The sequence below is a fragment of the Nicotiana sylvestris genome, chromosome 8, assembly GCF_000393655.2.
Source record: "Nicotiana sylvestris chromosome 8, ASM39365v2, whole genome shotgun sequence".
NCBI lineage: Eukaryota > Viridiplantae > Streptophyta > Magnoliopsida > Solanales > Solanaceae > Nicotiana > Nicotiana sylvestris.
Window position 1 is genome coordinate 172408625 of NC_091064.1, and position 20636 is coordinate 172429260.

General features: G+C 33.7%; 1 protein-coding gene across 1 annotated transcript; it reads right to left on the reverse strand.

Moving 5' to 3' along the window:
* Positions 1–3784: 3784 nt before the first annotated feature.
* LOC104232233 (NDR1/HIN1-like protein 13) lies at positions 3785–5222 on the reverse strand. The gene has a single exon (XM_009785373.2). It carries the CDS (start codon positions 4940–4942, stop codon positions 4133–4135), a length of 810 nt encoding a protein of 269 aa, XP_009783675.1. The 5' UTR covers positions 4943–5222; the 3' UTR covers positions 3785–4132.
* Between the last annotated feature and the right edge of the window lie 15414 nt (positions 5223–20636).

Genomic DNA, 20636 nt, shown 5'->3' on the forward strand with positions numbered 1-20636 from the left:
CAACATGAATTTAAAGAAATTCATCAAGGGACAACACATTTTTTTTAATTCACAAATTCATGAAATAAATAGATTTATTCATCTTATTAACTAAATTTCTCATTTAAATTGTATGTAGATAAAATCAATAATGAAAATTATTTCCATAAAAATAGCAACCCAAACAAACACAGAATTCACATAAAAGTCAAGTAGCAATCGCACCAAATTATCATATAAAAATAATCTAGACAAATAAGGAATGAGACATGACAAATAAGAGATTTAATAAGTCCCAACAATTTTCTAATTTAATACATAAGGTTGTCTACGAATTTTAACCGATATAGTTTGCACATATAAACCAAGTACGTACTCGTCACCTCGCGTACATGGTTTTCAATCACACAATTTCCACATAAGACTCAATGCCTAAGGGGAAATTCCCCACACAAGGTTAGGCAAGATACTTACCTCAAATCACGCTATCTCAATCCAATAATTGACATTTTTCCTCGATTATCCAACTCTGAATGGTTCGAATCTAGCCAAAAATAATTCAATACAATCAACATAGATTATTGGAATCAATCCCATGTGAAAATACCAAATTTTCCAATAAAATCCGAAATTAGATCAAAAATCGCCCGCGGGGCCCACGTCTCGGAATCCGACGAAAGTTACAAAATATGAATGCCCATTCAACCACGAGTCCAACCATACCAAAATTACTAAATTCCAACAACAAATCGACCTCTAAATCTTAAATCTAAGGTATAGAGAATTTCTACCATTTTCAACCCAATTCACTAATTTCATGATAAAAACAACAATAGATTCATGTATTTTAACCAAAATCGAGTTAGAATCACTTACCCCAACCCATATGGTGAAAATCGCCTAAAAAATCGCTTCAATCCGAGCTCCATAGCTCCAAAAATGGCTGAAACTCGCGTTTTGTAATCTGTCCAGGTAAGTCGCAGGTGTCGAATACGATTTATAAATCGCATTGGGTAACTGCGATTTGCCTCTGCCCCAGAACACAGCATTACCCGCCTTCAGTAAATCCATCATAACCTTTTGTGTAAATGTCCAAATGATGAACGGTTTGAAGCGTTAGAAACTAGACTCAAAGACCTTTAATTTGATAGGTTGTGCATCACATAACACCTTATATATATGTAGATGTGCTCGTCCAAAGTGTGATCTTGTGCTTGCTCATTTAGAATTTTAGCCTATCTTGAAATTTTTCAACTTGGCTTAGACTTAGGCTTCTCCTTAGACCTCAAATCACTTATAATATACTTCGTACGCTTATTATCATATCCAATTGATATCCATCATATTAATAGTCCGTCTTTGCGCACAAAATAATATAATTAGCGCACATCAACTTTCTTAATAGCTTAAGTACTTCAAAAAATTTCTGAGGTGTTACAATTAGTCTTACAGGGTGCTTATAAAACTTAGTTGTGCAGGAAATTTCACACGAAATCAATGACTATAAATTAAGTATCTTGTATATATGCATTTAGCACTTACTGTGGTTAAATGATAAATTTTTTCACTTTTAATTCTCAGCTGCATAGGTTAAATTGCATAATTTGGGTAAAAACCCGGTGCGGATATTATTTAGCCGTGAACTTGTGTTTAGCATTTAGAACATAGTGAACCTAATTTGCCATTTGCCAACTCAGGGTTTGTTTGGTACGAAGGAAAATATTTTTAAAAAATATTTTCTAATTTTTTTATTTTTGGTTGGTTTAAATATTTTGGAAAATATATTTCTCACGAATTCATTTACCTCCAATTGAGAAAAATTATTTTCCCTATCAAGAGAAGGAAAAATATTTTCCAAAACTCTTTTTCAACCTTCCCACATTCTCCATCCCCACCAACCCCAACCAACCCACCCCCACCTCAACCCACACACGCCCACCCTAACCCCAACCCACCCTCGCCCCCGCCCCACCCTAAATAGAAATATTATTAATAGTATTTTCTTTTCATGTCATAGATAGAGTATTTTTTTTTCATTTCAACAAATGAGTATTTTTTTCACGATATAAACTTTTTTTTTTCGTTTTAACAAAAAAAAAAGTAATTTCTTTTTCAACAAAAAAAGAGAGAGTATTTTTTAGTTATGAAGCACAAATTTTAATGTTATTTTTGCGTAAAAAAGTACAAGCAACACATTAGTTCCTTTGGTTTTGTGTAAATTTTTAGAATAATAATTAAATTCTTGTAGAAAACAAAATCATAAAAATGTTGGGTATTTAGGGGGGAGGGAGGGGAGAGCACATGAAACACAGGGACTTGGGGAAGGGGGCCGAGGAGAGTAGCATAAAAAATTATTTTCCTAAAAATTATTTTCTATTCTCTAACCAAACAAGAGAAAATAATTTTCCGAAAAAAAAGTTTTTACTCACCAACTAAATAAGGGAAAATAAGTGATAAAATTTCAATATTAAGTGTATTACTTCCTGCCGCTATTTCTACATAAAATTTCAATTCGTTGTTGGCAGATGCTTTTCTGAATCCGACACATGCACTACATGAATGAGTATTTATTCCTTAATTATAATTGAGAAATATTTTTAATTTATCTCAATTTTGTCACTTGATTAAATATACTATCCATATCTTATATTTGTTCTTACAGCAGTTACAGCACTGCTTTTCGTTTTAAGTACGCAATTTTTTCTATTAATTTAATCATTCGATATCTAATGTTTACATGGGGACTATTTTGGTTCACATAGAATAAGTTTAAGTAACCATTCTCGTGGCGTACGCAGGTTTACTCTGTATTTCTACAAGAGTTTATTTTCACAGCTCGAACTCAGTCGCGAACCCAGGATTTATACAAGCGGGATCAGTCAAAGAGCATAGTAGCCACTTATATAAGTGGCCACTGGCGGATCCAAAATTTTAAAGTCATGGGTGCTCACCGATAAAAATTCTAAAAGAAGAGGAAAAAGAAGTTTAATTATGAGTACTCTCTCAATATTTATCTAAATATTTTATAATTGCCTAAGTAAATTTACTAAATCTGGTAAAAAATAATGAGTGTTTGAGTACCCACAAGAAACAATGTGAATCCGCCACTGTAAGCGGCATCCGTAAAAGTACTTGCTTTCATGATTTTCGGATGAAGTTAATATATAAAAATAATTAATTTGTTCGCCGAATCCCTTTGTTAACAAGGTGAGTCCGCCATTATTCGAACCCGTGACTACTTGTTAGGAACTCCACCAATATGTGATTAATAGTGAAAGAATCTTGTATCATCTCAATCCATCATCCCACCACATGATGATTTTAGTACTTCGAAATTACAGTGCCTATTTCAACTAGTTGCGTGCGCAGAGGTATGCTAGCATTATTTTAAACATTGGCATTGAATTTAAGCACCTTAGCAGCAGACTACTGTACCTCTCCATTTTAATATTCAAATCTTCCAACCGATAATTAAACTCTTCTTAATGACCCCATGTCAACTTCATATTACTATATTCCCCAAAATGCAGATTTTCCCAGTGCGATCCCAGACACACACACACACAGAGACCCACCCCACCCCTCATATACACCCCATCAGAAAACGAGTCTTTCAGTTTCTTTTCCATTGCAGATGTCCCATTTCTGGTTCATCTTCCCCATCTTGTTCAATTCCTACTTAGTTGATATCTTAACTAAAAGAAATACGAGAAAATTGAGTCGTTTATATGGGAAAAAGCAGAGGAATTGTGACAGTATTTCATTGAAAGAAAAAAGAGCAATAATGGAAGCATTGAAATGAAAGTACCAAGAAAATGTTAAGTTCTGATTGAGATCTTCAATGAATTTAAGTCTAACTACAATTAACTTAAACTCATAGTTATGAGGAGAAAAAAATAATTGAAACTCTATAATTCCAACCCCTCCCTTTAATGTCTTCACAATTCTAGGAAGAAAAAAAACCTCAACTTTCTCAATTAACTTTGGCATTCTTCCTAGTCTTCAGTTTACAAACAAATCGCCAAAACCCCAAATTAAAAAAAAAAAACAGAGGAGTAATTTGAACCCCAAAAGAAATTATAATTATAATTATACTTAACCAAAAAAAAAAAAAAAAAAAGAGGAAAGAAAGTCAAACCAAACTGAGCTGAAATTAGAAGGTCCATTTCAAGATCTTGACTCTGAGATCAACCTTACATTTAGCATTATTTGTTGAAGCCACAGCTGGAGCTTTCCCTTTAGGAGTTGGTCCATGAATTCCTTCACACGTTACTCTGATCCCTACCCTTTTGCTTTTCAATTTGTCCATTTTCACTATAACCATTGTATCCATCAATAATGTCACAGGCAACCCAGCTTTTCTCTTCAGATCTGATTTCAAAGACGAGACGGAATCAGCATCAAGAACTTGAGACACCATTGACAGAGTAGAGTGTATAATAGTGATATTATTTGGACTGCCAGTGAACCCTGGAAACGACCCATTTGCTAAAACAACTTGATTTGATAGCGCAGTTATAGAGATGGGGTTATAGTTGTATATCAGTTTCTTGTTTGGGTTTTTCGTTGAGAGTGTGAGGTTGAGTTTTGCAGTAAGGTGGGTGGTGTCGTCGGCGGTAGTAGTGAGGTTGAACTGTGAGATTTTGAGTGAGGAGATTGAGAATGTAGGGCGTTGAGGATGGTAAAGGACGTAGAAAATGGCACCGGCAATGGCGGCAAGGAGAAGGATAATGAGAATGCTGAGAATGGACCAGAAACAGCACATGCAGAAACAACGACGGCAGCTGCAACGGCGGTGGTTGTGTCGGTGGTAGGCAGTTGGTGTCGGTCGGTGAGGAATGCGATTTGGGTTGTACATCTGGTTCTTGACGGTGGCGGCAGCTGGATTTGCGGCGGTGGCGGTAGGAGCTGTGGTGGTTGTAGTGCCATTAGGCTTGGCTGATGGGTAGACTCTGTCAGTCATTTTTTTGGGGGGAGGAGAAAATGAATTGAGGTTAGATTTGGTAATGAGAAAGGGAAATAAGATAAATATAGTAAAGTTGGGCGTAGATGCAAAGAACAAAGAACTATAGAAGAACTAAAGAAGAAGTAGAACAAGATAATGCATAATGAAAGAGGTTAGAAAAACTCTACTTGTTTGGGGAAGAAAATGAAAAATTGTGAAGTAAAGGCAAAGCAAAGTGTCAAAGTTTTTTGTGTCGTGTGGGTTTTTCTTTCTTGATTTGGTTCAAAGTCCTATTGAGGGGTAGACTATAACAACAAGGGGAGAAATGGGAATCTCTTGGCTGGCTTGGGGCTTAGATTGTTTGTTGGGCAAATATCATTTTTAATCCCGCCAAAAAATATTTACATTCACCGAGAAAAATTATAAAATTTGTATAATTTTTGTTTATATATATATTTCAATTATTATTTTGAGAGCGACTCAGTGTCATTTTTCTTTGTTTGTTTTGCTTTTTTTTTTTTATTATATATTTTTATATTTATCTCTCTGCTATACCCACTTGGTTTTGTCTAGGTCTGTTTTTTTTTCCCTTTTCTCTTTCTTTTTATATGTCAAGTTGTATTCTAATAAGTTTTGAAATGAAAAAATGAGGTATATTCTATGAAACTTCTTAAATGCAACCAAATTTATTGTTTTGAGAACACAGTTTATAATTTTGTCTAAAGGTGGGGGATGTGGGGCTTGGAATTTGTAGTCTTAATCTACCCTTTTGATAACAACATGAAGAAGATTGATGCAATAAATGTGAATTCAATTTTATATACCCTACTGATGTAGCTTAATATGATATGCATAGTAATTATTATTTTTATTAAATTACTAATTAATAGTTATCTTATAAATACTTTGATTATCTAATATTTTTTATTATTAATACATAAAAATTAAACTCAATTGAATGATGATAAGATAGAAGAAAATATATGACCTTAAACGTAACTATGCTCAAAAAGTAAGAGTCCAAATGTGCAAAATACTTGAGATTTTATTGCTTTTGACCTTATTTGACCCCAAGAGTATATTTGCATAATTTACGCGTGATTTATGCATATACCATCTATAACATTTATTTGTTCTTTTCCTCGTGCTGTTTTATACTCTCTCCATTCTAATTCTGAGCACGAATTTTAAGAAAAAATGAAGATTTTTGGAATTTGTTGTCCTAAACAAGTCAAAAAGGGCCCCAAAATATTTGTGTGGTTATAAAAGCTTCTCATTAAGGGTAGAATTGAAAATTTAAGCTAAATTATTACCAAATTTAAAAATGGATCATTTTTTTTTAGAACAAGGCAAAAAAAATAGATTCATATAAACTAGAATAAAGGGAGTACCTCTATTTTCTTCATTTATTTATTTCTGATTATGAGGTGGTGCAGCATACCTTTCATGAAATCTAGGTGTGGGGATTCAGACGTTATAGTAATAGAAAAACAAACAATGGGTGAGTCAACCTTATTTGACTGTTTGGTGCGAGAAAATAAAATTAAAATAAATATTAGAGTACTACTATAAAAGAAGTTAATTTTTTTAAATATACGCCTTGTACATTGATGTATATGCATTGATGATCCAAATCCTACTTTTAGAACTTTATTTATCTTCAGCTGCTTCTCTCTTGAGTTAATGTCCCAAACTCCCTAATCACAATAATATTTCTTCAATGTTCACGTATGTATTGTGTGCTTTTTATTACACCCCATATTTATTATGGAAATATATGTTTGATAGCTCTAATTTATGATGTAAAAGCTCCCTTTATATGAAAACAATATCTCACTTCCTCTACCTAAATGTAATAAATACATTCACTTGATATGTTACTATCAAATATCAAAACAAATAAATAATATAATAACACATTTTGGTTAGCTGAAAGTGAATATCCTTAACAAATTTTTTTTCCTGTTATACTCACAGTATTTATTACTCATTTGAAATTATTTTCTCAAATCCAATAAAGTATGCATCAATTAATATGTGTATCATAGTAAATTATCTTCATTTATTATTTCTTAAGGGGCGTGAAGAGTAAAAACGTGCCAAGTAAAAGTGAATAGGAGAAAGCAATCGAGTACTAAAATTTAGAGATTTATCTCTTGTGTGTTTTGTACTTTTATCTCGACAAATTTTCATTTTCAAAAATCAATGACAACAATTTAGAATTAGAAAATATGTCTTTATAATCACATTCAATCGACTATTTAAAGGAAGGGCTGGGTATAACCAATTCAGTGAGTGGATAAAATTATTTATGACTCGCTATTGCTTTTAGCTTTCCAAAAATTAAGAAATTGAGGAGCTTACTTTCGGAATTGGTATAACACACAACACGTTACAACTACTCTTAAAATGTTTAATTCCCGAATGTAAGATGATCCTCCTATTAGTCATAATTAATTCAATTTACTTTATACGCATAGTGTGACATTTTATACGACCTTATTACTATTTTAATAATTAAAATTATTTTTTTTTCAAATTATCTTATCTAACAAAAGTTATGATTTTTACCTTTTAAAAGAATTTAAATTTATAACTTTATTTTCTAAAAATTTGAAACTCAATATCCATATGCATATCGAAGGCTGGATATTTTGACTGACATATTTTGTTCTTTTTGAGACAGAAAAAGTAAGGGGTCGTGACAAGTTTTGCTGAGATTAGTTATAGTGAAATTAGTTATGATGAACTTAGTTATTCTGGTATTATTTTTTATTGATTGTTTGATATGTTATATTAATTCTAGGATTGTCAGTTCTACTGCTTTGTCGTGGGAGAACTTATCATGGGATTATTATTGGAATTACAAGAAAATACAACTGACTTCACACCATAACAAAAAATGGCTCATATTTTTAAGTTTTACCCCACCTAGCCCATATTATACATATTTTGAAAGCACTAGCAAATTCAAAATCTGTATTCTTACAACCATTGCTTCTAAAAGATATGGAGTTAAATCTGTATTCTCACAACCATTGCTTTCACTCTCTCTTTTTCTCACATCTTCTACATATGCTTCAAGGGACCGTGTATTTTTTGCTTCTCCTCTTGTGTCACCTGCTTGCAATGTAAGAAAATTGAAGAGTAGAAGTCCACCTTGAAGACCATTCAAAGCTTTGCTTTTGAAAATGATTTTTTTTGAATTTGTTAGTTGTTTGGATTGGGTGTTGTTCCAATTGATTGAAAATATCAATAGGAGTTCAAAATTTAAATTTGAAGTGATTTGGAGTAGATTTGAGTTAAATTTCAGAAAAAATGCAAGGAAGAAGACGAAGTCAGTTTTTTGTATAATTATGTATAATCTTGTATAATAGTGTATATGAGTATAGAAACACACCTTATACACTATTATACACTTTTATACACCTTTATACAAGCGTCTGTAGACGAACTTCTTCCACGATTTTCAGTTGCAATTCTTATTCAAAACCAGTCCAAATCTCCATTAAATGACTTCAAAATTTATATACAATCTCCTTATACTATTCTAACAAGTCTTATAACATCCACTCCAAATTTCTCACAAAATCAAATTCGAAATTTAAACCCACATATTTAAGCTTGTTGAAAATCTAATTTTCAACCACTCAAATGAATTTGGTTTGTTGAATTAATACTTGAGTCACAGTTACCGATTCGAAAATTAATTTAAAATCTTGAGGAATCTTTTTTAAAAATTAAATAGTAATTTTGAGAATCTATTGGAGTTGAATATTAAATCTTAGCCTATTATTTTTGGGCTAGGTTGGTTGTAAATTAAAATATGGGCTATTTTGTTCTAATGTAAAATTTTCTCATAAAAATTCTATTATCTAACAAGTATAAGTGACCTCAGTACTATTTTTAAACGTAGGATAAATTACCTAAGATTAATAATCAAACAAGGAATAAATCGATACTAAATTTTTATCTAAAAATTATTTATACTTATCCATCGTACTAAACGACCCTCGTAGAGTTTGCTTGCTAACAATTAGTTCTAAGATATTGTAAAGCAACAAAAAAACAAACGTTTCTCTTAAGCACATAAAGGTTTCACTTTGTATTGCCTTTTATAAGAAGATTAAAAATGTTTGGCCAACATTTCTTCCAAATTAGAGTCGCCAATAGGGTAATTATGGAAAAGTTGCAAGTTCAGCTTAAAGTTCAACTATATCAAGTGTAACCCGATAACAAATCATACAGGTCATTATTTAAAAAAAAGAAGAAGACAGAGCACACCGACAAATTCGTCCCCTTCTACCATCTGTCATGTACTATATTGGAATAACAAAGTAATTAGTGGGACTAATCTCTTCATTATTATTCTTAACTGAAAAGTCAGAAGAAACTAATGAGTACTTTTTCTGTAAGTAAAAAAAAGGACACTATTTCAAGAATTAATCTATTCAAGGTTTGCATATTACTAATATGAAAATTATTACTTCTAGTCCTTGTTCTGTATTTTAAAGATTTTTACACAACTTTAAGAAAAAAAATATTTAACAACTATAATCATAAAATATTTATTTAAAATACAAAGTATCTCTCTTTAAATCTTTACTAAATTAACACTCTACTAATTAAAAATAATTTTGAAAAAAGGACTCCAATAAGTACCTCGTATTTTTCTAAAATGAAAGTATTATAAAATACTAATATCTGAAATCTCCAGAGTAATTAATCGTGATGCTAAAATAATTGGCTATAAAATTATGATAACAAAAGACAGTAATTATAATTACGTGTCATTATTGACTCAGTACTTGAGCCACCGACACACGGTGACTTGCTTAAATAAAACAAATAGTACTACGTTGAAAAAGGTGAATCCAAATTGCCCTTTTGGAACTATTTTTTGTTTATTTAAATCGAAATCTATTTGATAATTACCACATAAAATCTCCTTAAAGTTTCTCCTAATTACAAGTCTTCCTTATTATCCAAATTACATAACCATACTGCTAAGTAGACGTTTGGACATTAAAAAAATTAGATTTTGAAGTTAAGCTGAAAAAAAGTTTGAAAATTGAAATTATGTTTGGACATACATTTCACTTGAAAAAAATATATTGTAGCTTTATTTACTTGAAAAAGAGGTTAAAATCACTTTTCAAATATCGAACTCATCTTCAAATTTATTGAAACTCATCTTAAAAAATTCAGATAAATATATAATTAAACACTGATTTAAAAATATTTTTTAGAAAAAAAGAAAATAAAATTTATATCCAAACGACTCCTAAGTTTCTGCAGAAATTACTTGCATTTGCAAACTCCAGCCACCTCTGTAATAATTAACACTACAAGGCAATGCGAATTCAAATTGGTCGGATTAGAAAAAATCCAGAGCCTAAAGGAAAAATAGGTTTATAGCCTGTTTAGCCAAGTTTTTTTTGGGGGGCCAAAAGTGTTTTTGGCCAAAAATTGAAGTGTTTGGCCAAGCTTTTAGAAGGAAAAAAAAGTGTTTTTGAGGAGAAGCAAAAGCAGTTTTTGAGAAGCAAAAAAAGTCTCTTCTTTCCAAAAGCACTTTTCTGAGAAGCACTTTTGAGAAAAATACACTTAGAAGTAGTTTTCAAAGCTTGGTGAAATACTAATTAATGCTCAAAAGTGCTTTTCAAACTAATTAGCCAAATACAAACTACTTCTCACCAAAAATACTTTTTTGAAAAGTGCTTTTGAGAAAAGTACTTTTCAAAATAAGATGATTTTAGAAGTTTGGCCAAACAGGCTATTATACTGTCATTTTTTATGTACTCCCTCCGTCTCATATTATCTGTCACGATTTTCTTGTACACGTCCCTTAAGAAAAATTAATTAGGATGGGATTACTTTACCCTTATTTATGTCTTAATATTTAATCTTTCTTTGTTGGTATTTGAACAAAGTTACATGTTTGTAGTAAGGGTGTCTAACGGGTGGGCCGGGCCGGGCTGGGTAGGGAAAGTTGAAACCGTCCGGGTTTCGAACCGAGCCAGTTACGGGTTAAGGGTTATCGGGCTTAATGGGTTCGGGTTCATCCGGGTAAAAAATGAACCGTAAGGGTTACCGGTACAAGGGGCCGGGTCGGGCCGGGCTGGGTTAGTGTTTTTTTTTTTTTGTATTTTGTATAACTATTGTAATTTATATTAATATAAATTAAAATATAAAGAATACAATGAAGATGGAAAAAAATTGCATTTATAAATTGCAAGTGCTACATTTATTTCAAAATTCAAACCTACAATTGAAAGGTTTACATTTAACAACAAGTAAATTAACGAAAAAGAGTAAATTCAAAGGTTTTGCATTACCTTAGAATCTAAAACCTTAATTTTTTTTTTGAAATCTAGCCTCCAAACCGGTTCGGGCCGGTTAGCCGGTTCTACAGAGATTTTGGTTGACCGGGTTTGATCGGTCCCGTTAACCGGATGAATTAAAGTGAACGGACCAACCTCCCTAACCACAGTAACCTAGCCCACCCGCCCCCCTAAGTATCGGGCTGGGCCGGGTTTCAACCGGTCTAGGTCGGGCCCAAGTCAACCCGACCCGTTTGACACCTCTAGTTTGTAGGTTTTAAGGATAATTATTACTAAGGATAAAAAAGGAAAAAAATAATTAATTTTATTTTGAACTTTTAAAGTAATAAATAATTTGAAATAATTATTTTTAGTAATCACGACTGTTAATATGAGACGAAGGGAGTAATCACCTCGTAGAAGATAAAGGTGGGGACTAGCAAGTTTTTACTATTTTGAGGGTACATTTGGTAAGAACGAGTATTGAGTAGTGGGCATTGGGTACAAAAATTATGTTTCCAGTTTGGACAGAACAGTACTATATTATCCACCTTTCATTTCGTGCCCATGTTGTCTTCTGTTTGTGTCTCTTTAATTAAAAAAAATTGTACAAGACCATAAATAAAGTTTGAAGATGTCGTAATGTGCTAACCACAGAAAATAAAAATAAAAATTTAACTTATAAGAGTAATATATATTGGCATTAATGTAAATAATCTTTACATAGTTAGTGCATTTTAACTTCTTATAGTAGGCCATTTTTTTTTTTTTTTTTTTTTGGGAATGACATAATTGGATGCAAATATGCCAAAACTACAGCACCACAAGGATACACATTTAGGATGAGATTAAGAATAAAGCCAAGAGATACACGTGAAAGGAATGTATTTATTTTGTCGTAAACCCTAACGCTACTGAAAACGTAACACCATAGAAGTGTCTTTATCGCGACTTGCTCTACTCTGCATATAATATTCATATTCTTTTTATTTTTTCAAAAAGTTACCATAAATAATTGATTATCGCCTCCTACAAGATAGTACATGTTTTTTTAGAAGGACAGAAATAATTCAACCAGCAGTGGCATGTACCAGTCCTTGCATCCGAAAGAATAGTAGAGTTTAGATTATGAGAGTTAAAAAGATAAAATGAAAAGTTTAAAATGGAATTATTTTAAATATAAAAAAGATGTTATTCTTTTATCAAAACAGAATAAAGAGAAAAAACACATAGAAATTGAAACAGAGCGACTATTAAATTTTAAAGAAACTAGAAGGGATATGGTAGTGAACATTATTGCTAACCACAAAACCTATTGCAGTATCACTGGGCCAGAAAAGACTGAAGAATCTAAGTGCAGTTCTTTTACTATGGACTTGTTTTGTGCAAGATCTCCAATAAATGCAGACAAAATATTCACCAGTATTGGCTATTGCGTACAAAAAATTATATTCTTTTAGCTATTATTTTGAGAGCGGTTATACAGTGTCATATTTGATGAGTGATCCGTCGCCAAATGAGAATGCTTAACAAGCGTTGCACCAAATGAGACCAAATTACATAGTGTTGAATTGACATTCTCTATTTCTTTCTTCGAGTTGATCTAAGTGTATTTGCCAACCAATTTAGGCCATCATTAAATTCCTTTAATGACAAAATAAATCTGGATTAGCAAGAAAGCACATGTAGTCTCTCAGCTTTTGGATTTAATAATGTCTGCACCATATCTTTAGACATGAGATTCATAAAGACAAGTGTCTTTCTAGTGTTCCTCTCACTTAAATTTTACTAACGAAATTTCCCTCTTGAAAAATAGAACCTCTAAAGACATATGGATATGTCCAACTAAATACACCTTCACATGCAACCTGCATCTGATCATTTACGAACACATGTTGGCTCAGGTATCCACACTTTGAGTCGTCGAATCCAAGAAAAATCAAAAGATTCCACTATTGAAAATGTTTATACCTAATCATGTGCTTTAAAGTGAACATGTCAAAATTAAAAAGCTAAGTGTGAAATTTGAGAATTTGTTCTAACCAATAACTATTTTTTAGACGCAAATCCCTTGATAATTAATTCCAATGGTATACGGTCAAAGTCGGACTTGCTCTTTTTATATGATTGATCTAGACTGAAACAAGATAGGCCGAGGTTCAGCCTTGAGTTATATCGAATCATGATGCAAAGTTAGGTTGCCGAGCTCGTAGCCCTGAGATCGATCAAGATCGAGACCGATCAAGATAAAGATCGAAGGAAGCTTACCGAGTCAAATAACGGAAATTCAAAATATTCGCAATCGGGCAAGGATCACGGTGTCAATCCCGGCACGTATCAAGAAGAGGCCGATTAATTAGCCAATCATGAGATTTCTTACCTCATATAGAATTATATCTAGAGTAAGATTCCCCTACTATATAAAGGGGGTCTCATCATTTGTAAACCAGATCATATTCACGCAATACAAAACAATATACTGTCATTTTCTAACTTTTATTATCTTGTTATTCTGTTCATAAGCCAGTTGAAGCATATTTGGTTCAAGGGTGACAAATTCGAGGGCCAAGGCTGTTCACTTTGTGTGATTTGCATTTATTCTTTCATAGTCAATATGAATATTAATTTACTCTTCTTAATTTGTGCCAAGTTATATCACGTATCCTTAAAACTGCGTATAAATTCAATTGTTATCCGATTTTAGGGTAAACACCAATGTTAGAAGAAAGTATTTTCTAAAACCCGCCTAAGGTCCCAACTGACTATAGGTGAATCCATTGTTAATCACAATACTTGAAATATACATCAAATAGTTGGGAGGCATACCCCCTTGTACATAACAGAGGGGCAGAATACTATTACAAACAAAGAATCCTTTGCCTTAAGTAATGAAGGCATCACTAATTTATCTTGATTTAAAGATACTCAAGCAGCGACAGGTAGTTAAGACAAGAAATATTAGGGCTAGTTCAAAATTCTAACTGATGAGACGCCTTTTGAGTTAAAGTCTAAAGGTACAAAAACATGAGACGCCAAGTCGCCAATGGTTGGGCTTGGGCCGTTATATTTTCCCCAAATAACGTGACATAGAAGCAATGAATGTATCTCCATGATCACCTTTGTGAAACCATGACACGAACCATTTCAAACCCATTACGTAGAGTGAGCTACAACAAATATATTGGGGTTCAAGATCCCAAATATTTTGCACCTGCATAGACCAATCTCCATATGAGTACCTTACCACAAAAGCTACTCTACTCAATCCAGATTTCCTTTTATTTGAAGCTCCATTCTTTAGTTCAACACAGTTGTGGATAGGGGTGTTCATGGTTCGGTTTGGATTGGTTTTTTCCTAAAAAAAAACCAAACCAAGTAAGTCGGTTTTTCAAATATTAGAACCAAACCAAACCAATTACGTCGGTTTTTTCTCGATTCGGTTTATGTCGATTTTTATCGGTTTTTCGGTTTTTTCGGTTATTTGTCGGTTTTTTCTTAAATATAAGGCATACACTACCAAACACATATTCCGGCGACCACATTTTCAACGTAACACTATCAAATCAATCGCCCTTTGAGAAATCTATTATTTACTAAAATATATTGATGATAATTGAATGAAATAGTGATGAGTAATTTAAGGACTCAATTAAAAATATATCTTTTTTTTTAACATGAAATGGATTCTTACACTTAAAAAAAAACACTACCAATCAAACTAGAATATAAAGGTAAAAAACTGTACTAAAAGTGCAAACGATTAACATTCACCATAAATTTTTGAAAGTTTGTATAAATATATATATATATATATATATATAGATGTAATAATAAATTTGAAATAGTTACTCATATAGTTGGTTTGGTTCGGTTTTTTCGGTTATTTTTTTATTAAAACCAAAACCAAACCAAATTTGATCGGTTTTTAAAATTCAAAACCAAAACCATACCAAACCAAAAAGTATCGGTTTTTTTTGGTCGGTTTGGTTTGGTTTTCGGTTTGGTTCGATTTTTCGGGTTTCTATGAACACCTCTAGTTGTGGACATTATAGGTAATATGTAGTTCTCCAAAATTAATTTCCCCAATCTGGCCAAGATAACATAACATTGTTCAGCTTATATATATTGTTCTAGAATATAGTAAATACACTTGCTTACCTGCAACTGTTCAGTAAAACTTGAAGTGGAAATAAAGCATTGATTCCCTGTTGAAGTTCAGCAATTTGATATTTAAGTACAAACGGATTGCCTAATTGGCTAATTAAGGACTGTCCAAAAAATATATTGTAATGACTCAATCTTTGGGTTTAGACAGCACTATATAGTGATATTCCCTCCAGGCTCTAAGCAATTCTGCGCCAAGACAAAGACCAAATGCTAAAGTTTAGATTAGTTACGTTCGAGCAAAGTCTTAACTATGTAAATTATATTCTTGCACATTTCCGTTAGGTTATAAATTAAATTCGCACTGGAGCTGAATTGGCGGTTTTTCTATTTGAGAAAAGAAATGTACCTATTATAGTTGTCTGCAGTCGTGAAGTATTAATCCATGTAAAGATAGCCTCTTATAAAGTAATTGATTCATCTTTTATATAGAAGTATATGATTAACATTTTATGAAGATGTTGGTAGGTGTCGGCCCAAGTGAAGGTTAGTTTTAAAAATTGACAAAGGAAGCTCAGGCATGAACCAGGTCCATCCCTTGTGGTGCATAGAAATGGGCAGATTCGAGCATGTGGGATGCACATGAATGAGATAAGCTTAACTTGGTATATTTAATATCTCCTGATCGAAAAAGTTGCATAATTAATAAGGAGAAGGACTCCTTACTCAAAGAGAACAATGTCCAAAATAGGAAAGAAGTTAGAAGTTGAGATCAGCTAGAACTCTTCCACCAAGGAAGAGTAGCATTAGAACTCTAGTTATTTCTTCATCTACTAACTCTATATATTGCAGGATGTTCTCACGTTACAGGTCACGCACAAAAGCAGAAGTTAAACGTGAATTGAGAGCAAAATAGTAAGGCATTTTGCAAGCAGTTCGTGTATGATTCAAGTGTGTAAACCTAAAGCTACATGAACCAGATAGAAGAACCAGTTTCAAGTGTCTGTCTTTTATTCTAGTTCAATTGTAGTAGGTGTTTTCATATTGTACCTTACAGCTTTATCTAGAGGCAATTGTAATAGGTACTCAGAGTATTCATGTTAGAGTTAACTTGGAGTTTTCGCAACAGTTAGAGGTTGTTTGCCACAACGGGATTAAAGTTAATCCTAGATTTACAAAAGTATTCTGTAAATGCAGTTTTTGGCTCAGTGATTTAGTGGAGAGTTTGAAAAAATTCCACGGGGAAGTAGGTCGTGGTTTTTTCACCTTTTGAGTCAGGTGTTTTCCACATAAAATACTTGTGTTCTTTACTTTCAGCATTTATTATTTCTGCAATAGTAGATTAAGGAACACTTAGAAGAGCCAGGTCCTTCCATAATCAGTTTAAACGAAAAATTGGACACCGCACAAATCACCCACTATGTGGTATTGAAGTTAAATCATCAATTGGTATTAGAGCAGGTTATCCTTGAAGAGGTTAACACCTTAGAAACATATCAAGATGAGCGCACCACCTGGAAACTAGGAAGGGCAATCAACTGCTAGGCCTCCACTCTTTAATGTGTAGTACTACTCTTGGTGAAAAAACAGGATGAGAGATCACATCATTAGAAAAGACTATGAGCTATGGGACATTGTCACTAATGGTCTCCTGGCTACCATGAAGAAGAATGCTGAAGGAGTAGATGTGCCAAAAACGAGAGCTGACTGCACTGTTGAGGATTTAAGGAAATGAGAGAATAATGCTAAGGCCAAGAAATGACTTGTGTGTGGACTTGTTCCAGACGAGTACAGTAAAATTCAAAGATGTACCACTGCTGAGGAAATCCGGGACACTTTGCAAGTGGCTCATGAAGGAACACCTTAAGTGAAGAGGTCTAGAGGAACACTGTTGTATTCTCAATATGAGAATTTCACCATGAAGGAAGGTGAAACCATCCAAGAGATGTATACAAGGTTCACCACACTAACAAATGAACTTAAGTCTCTTGGAAGGGTTATTCTTGAAGAAGACAAAGTTGAGAAGATTTTGACAAGGGTTCTGTCAGTCTCTTGGGAACGCAAAATCACTGCTATTCAGGAATCAAAGAACATTGTCACTCTTAAGTTGGAAGAGCTAATTGGAAATCTCACTGCTTATGAACTTAGAAGTCAAACCATGAAGATGGATGTACCCAAGAAGGAAGGGAGCATGACACTCAGAATCACTGAAGGTGCTGATCTAGAGGAGGATGAAATGGTTATGATCACAAAGGATTTCAAGAAGTACCTAATGAGAGGAAAAGGGTCCTTCCAAAAGTGGAAACTACATCAAACCAAGGGTTCCTGAAAAGCAAACCAATGAGGGATGTTACAAGTATGGGAAGACTGATCACCACATCAAAAACTGTCCTCAATGGGAAATTGAATGGAAGAAGGAAAGAGCTGAACGCAGAAACAGGAAGAAGGAATAGGTTCATCCCAAGAAGAACAAAGGATCAACAAAGGCTATGGTTGCTGCCTGGGGAGAAAGCTCATATGAGGACTCAAAGGATGAAGATGGAGATGAACAAAAACTTATGGCCATTGGAGAATCTGATGAGGAATCTGAGGTCCAAGTGAAGGTGAGCAGCCAAATATGGTACATGGATAGTAGCTGCTCAAAGCATATGATCGGAAGCAAGAACCAGTTTCTTTCACTTGAGGACCTCAGAGGAGGAAGTCTCTTTTGGAAATGAGAAGAACGGTATGATCGTTGGGGTTGGAAAGGTAGGTAAGACTGATTCTCACTCTATTGAGAATGTCTACTTGATAGATAGCCTAAAATACGGTCTAATTAGTGTATCACAACTATGTGATAGAGGTAACTTGGTAGCTTTCACCTCTATAAAATATTTTGTGATTAATCTTACCACTGACAAGATTGTTTTGCAGGAAAAAAGAGTAAACAATATCTACATTGTAGATCTGTCCACACTTTCAAAAAATGAACTCACTTGCTTAACAATGATCCCCTTCTTTGGCACAAGAGACTTGGACATGCAAGTCTGAGTCAACTCAACAAATTAGTCTCCAAGGACCTGGCGATAGGACTGCCTAACATCAAGTTTAAGGAAAACAAAGTTTGTGAGGCTTGTGCAAAGGGGAAGCAGGTAAGATCCTCTTTTAAATGCAAGAAAGTGGTAAGCACCACCAGATCGATAGAACTAGTTCATATGGATCTCTGTGATCCAATGAGAACATTAAGAAGATGTGGTAAGAGATATGTTATGGTGCTTGTTGATGATTACTCTAGGTTTACCTGAACATTATTTTTAACATCTAAAGATGAACACTACAAGAAATTTAATTTTTAACGACCATTTCTTAATGAAGGGACATAAATCCGGTCGTTATAAGTGTACTTATAGCAACCAAACTTTTTTCCCGTCGTTGAAACTAATTTTCAGCTCAATATTAACGAAGGGATAATATTCGGCCATTAAAATACAACATAGTCCGTCGTTAATTAATTATTATTAATGAAAAAAGTGGCGCTAACTTTTCCTTTTTTTTTCCATCTCAGCCAAATCCCCCACCCCCCACCCCCAAAAAAGGAAAAAACCTTAAGACCTCTGTTTTGAACGCTAACTCGAAAACCTGCAACTAGGAAATTAAATTCAGCGAAACTGCTCGTCACCTCCATTGACAACAACTGCTCATCTTTGAGTTTCTTCTCATCAAGGTACGATTCAAAATTGTACCCTTTTTATGTGAAATGATTAATAGTTTCGCTAGAAAAAGGCATTTGAACTAGGAGGAGGGATGAGAGAGGCCAGAGCATAAGTAGGTTCGGGGGCAGCGGATTGAGTAAGAAAAGAGAAGTTAGTTCGCTTTTTTAATTATGGACTAAGGATAGGAATATAAACTAAGGTCCCTTGAGAGTTTGCACCTTTAGTTATAGATCGTGATTGTGATTTGACTCTATTGCACCTTTAGCCCGTTGTTCTTTTTTCCAGTTTTTTCTTATTTTGAATTAGGTTTTGCTATCTGCTATTTGGTTGTTAATTGCTCAAATAATTACTATGTGCTTGAAAAATGCTATGTGCTTGATTGCCCGTTAGCTCCTCCACAACTGGAACAATGTCTTTTGATGCATTTACTGGAACACCAGGATTCTGCTGGTTTTTTGCACTGCCTGGAGACCTCTCTTGCCTATTTTTCAAACTTGCACTTATCTCCTTATGCTGCAAAATCCCCACAGCATCCTCCTGCTCATTGTTTAATGTTTCAAACATGTTTGAGCTTCTGACTTTCTTCATATCATCACATCGTCCAACTGCTGAACTTGCTGGAACAACCTGATTTCTATTCCTTTGTGTTTTTGCTGTGCTATGTGGTGTATGAGCTCGATTAGCTACTGTCCAATCTCGACCTTTAACTTGTTGCACAGGTTGGGGCTTTGATGCTACTGTATCTATCAGCTGCCCCCTTATCAGCCACATTTACAGTAGCAGCTTCCAAAACCTCAGTTTGTGCACCAGCATCAAGAGCAGTAGATGCTTTAATTTGTTCACCTGCTTCACCGTTTAAAGTTGGTGAGTTTACTCCAATAGTTTCCTCCACTGCAAGAGCATTAAATAAATTAATACTGGTAATTGCGTTTGGAGCAGTTTGTGGAGCATCTGCTAAGTCTTAGGCGAGGCAAACTTCTTCCCACCTGATTTCCTAGTTGCTACTGTATTGGGAAAAAACTGAGTTTATATTAAAAGATGATGTGGCATGACACGTGGATTAGTTAAATGGTCAAAGCGCAGCAATTGACTAAAAGGCACGGATGAAAACAGCCACGGGAAGAAGAATTTAAATAGGCACGAGACGACGTATAGATACGAGTCTCGTACCAATTTAAATTATTTACAGCTAACGGATAGAAGGCATTGAAAGCAAAGATCTGATGACAGAAAAGAGTCCAAATTCATTATTAAATACTTGATACGTTACGAAATTGGTATTTAATAGGAATGATTGTATAACGGCTTATTTAATATCATTTATTACTCATGATTATATCATTAAAGCTGAGGCTTCATTCCTTTACCTAGAATTATCTATAAAAGGAAGAAGTATCATCATTTGTAAGGACACGGAATACTATTGAGAATTTATTGAAATACACATCTATTTGCTTCTTTACCATCGTTCTCAAAAGTATTTTATTTTTGTCTCCTGATTATCAGTAACCCGAATTTCTTTTTAGCTTTGACCAAAGACTCAGATTTTTGGTTAAACAAATTGGTTCCGTTACCGGGAATCTGATAATCTTTCCT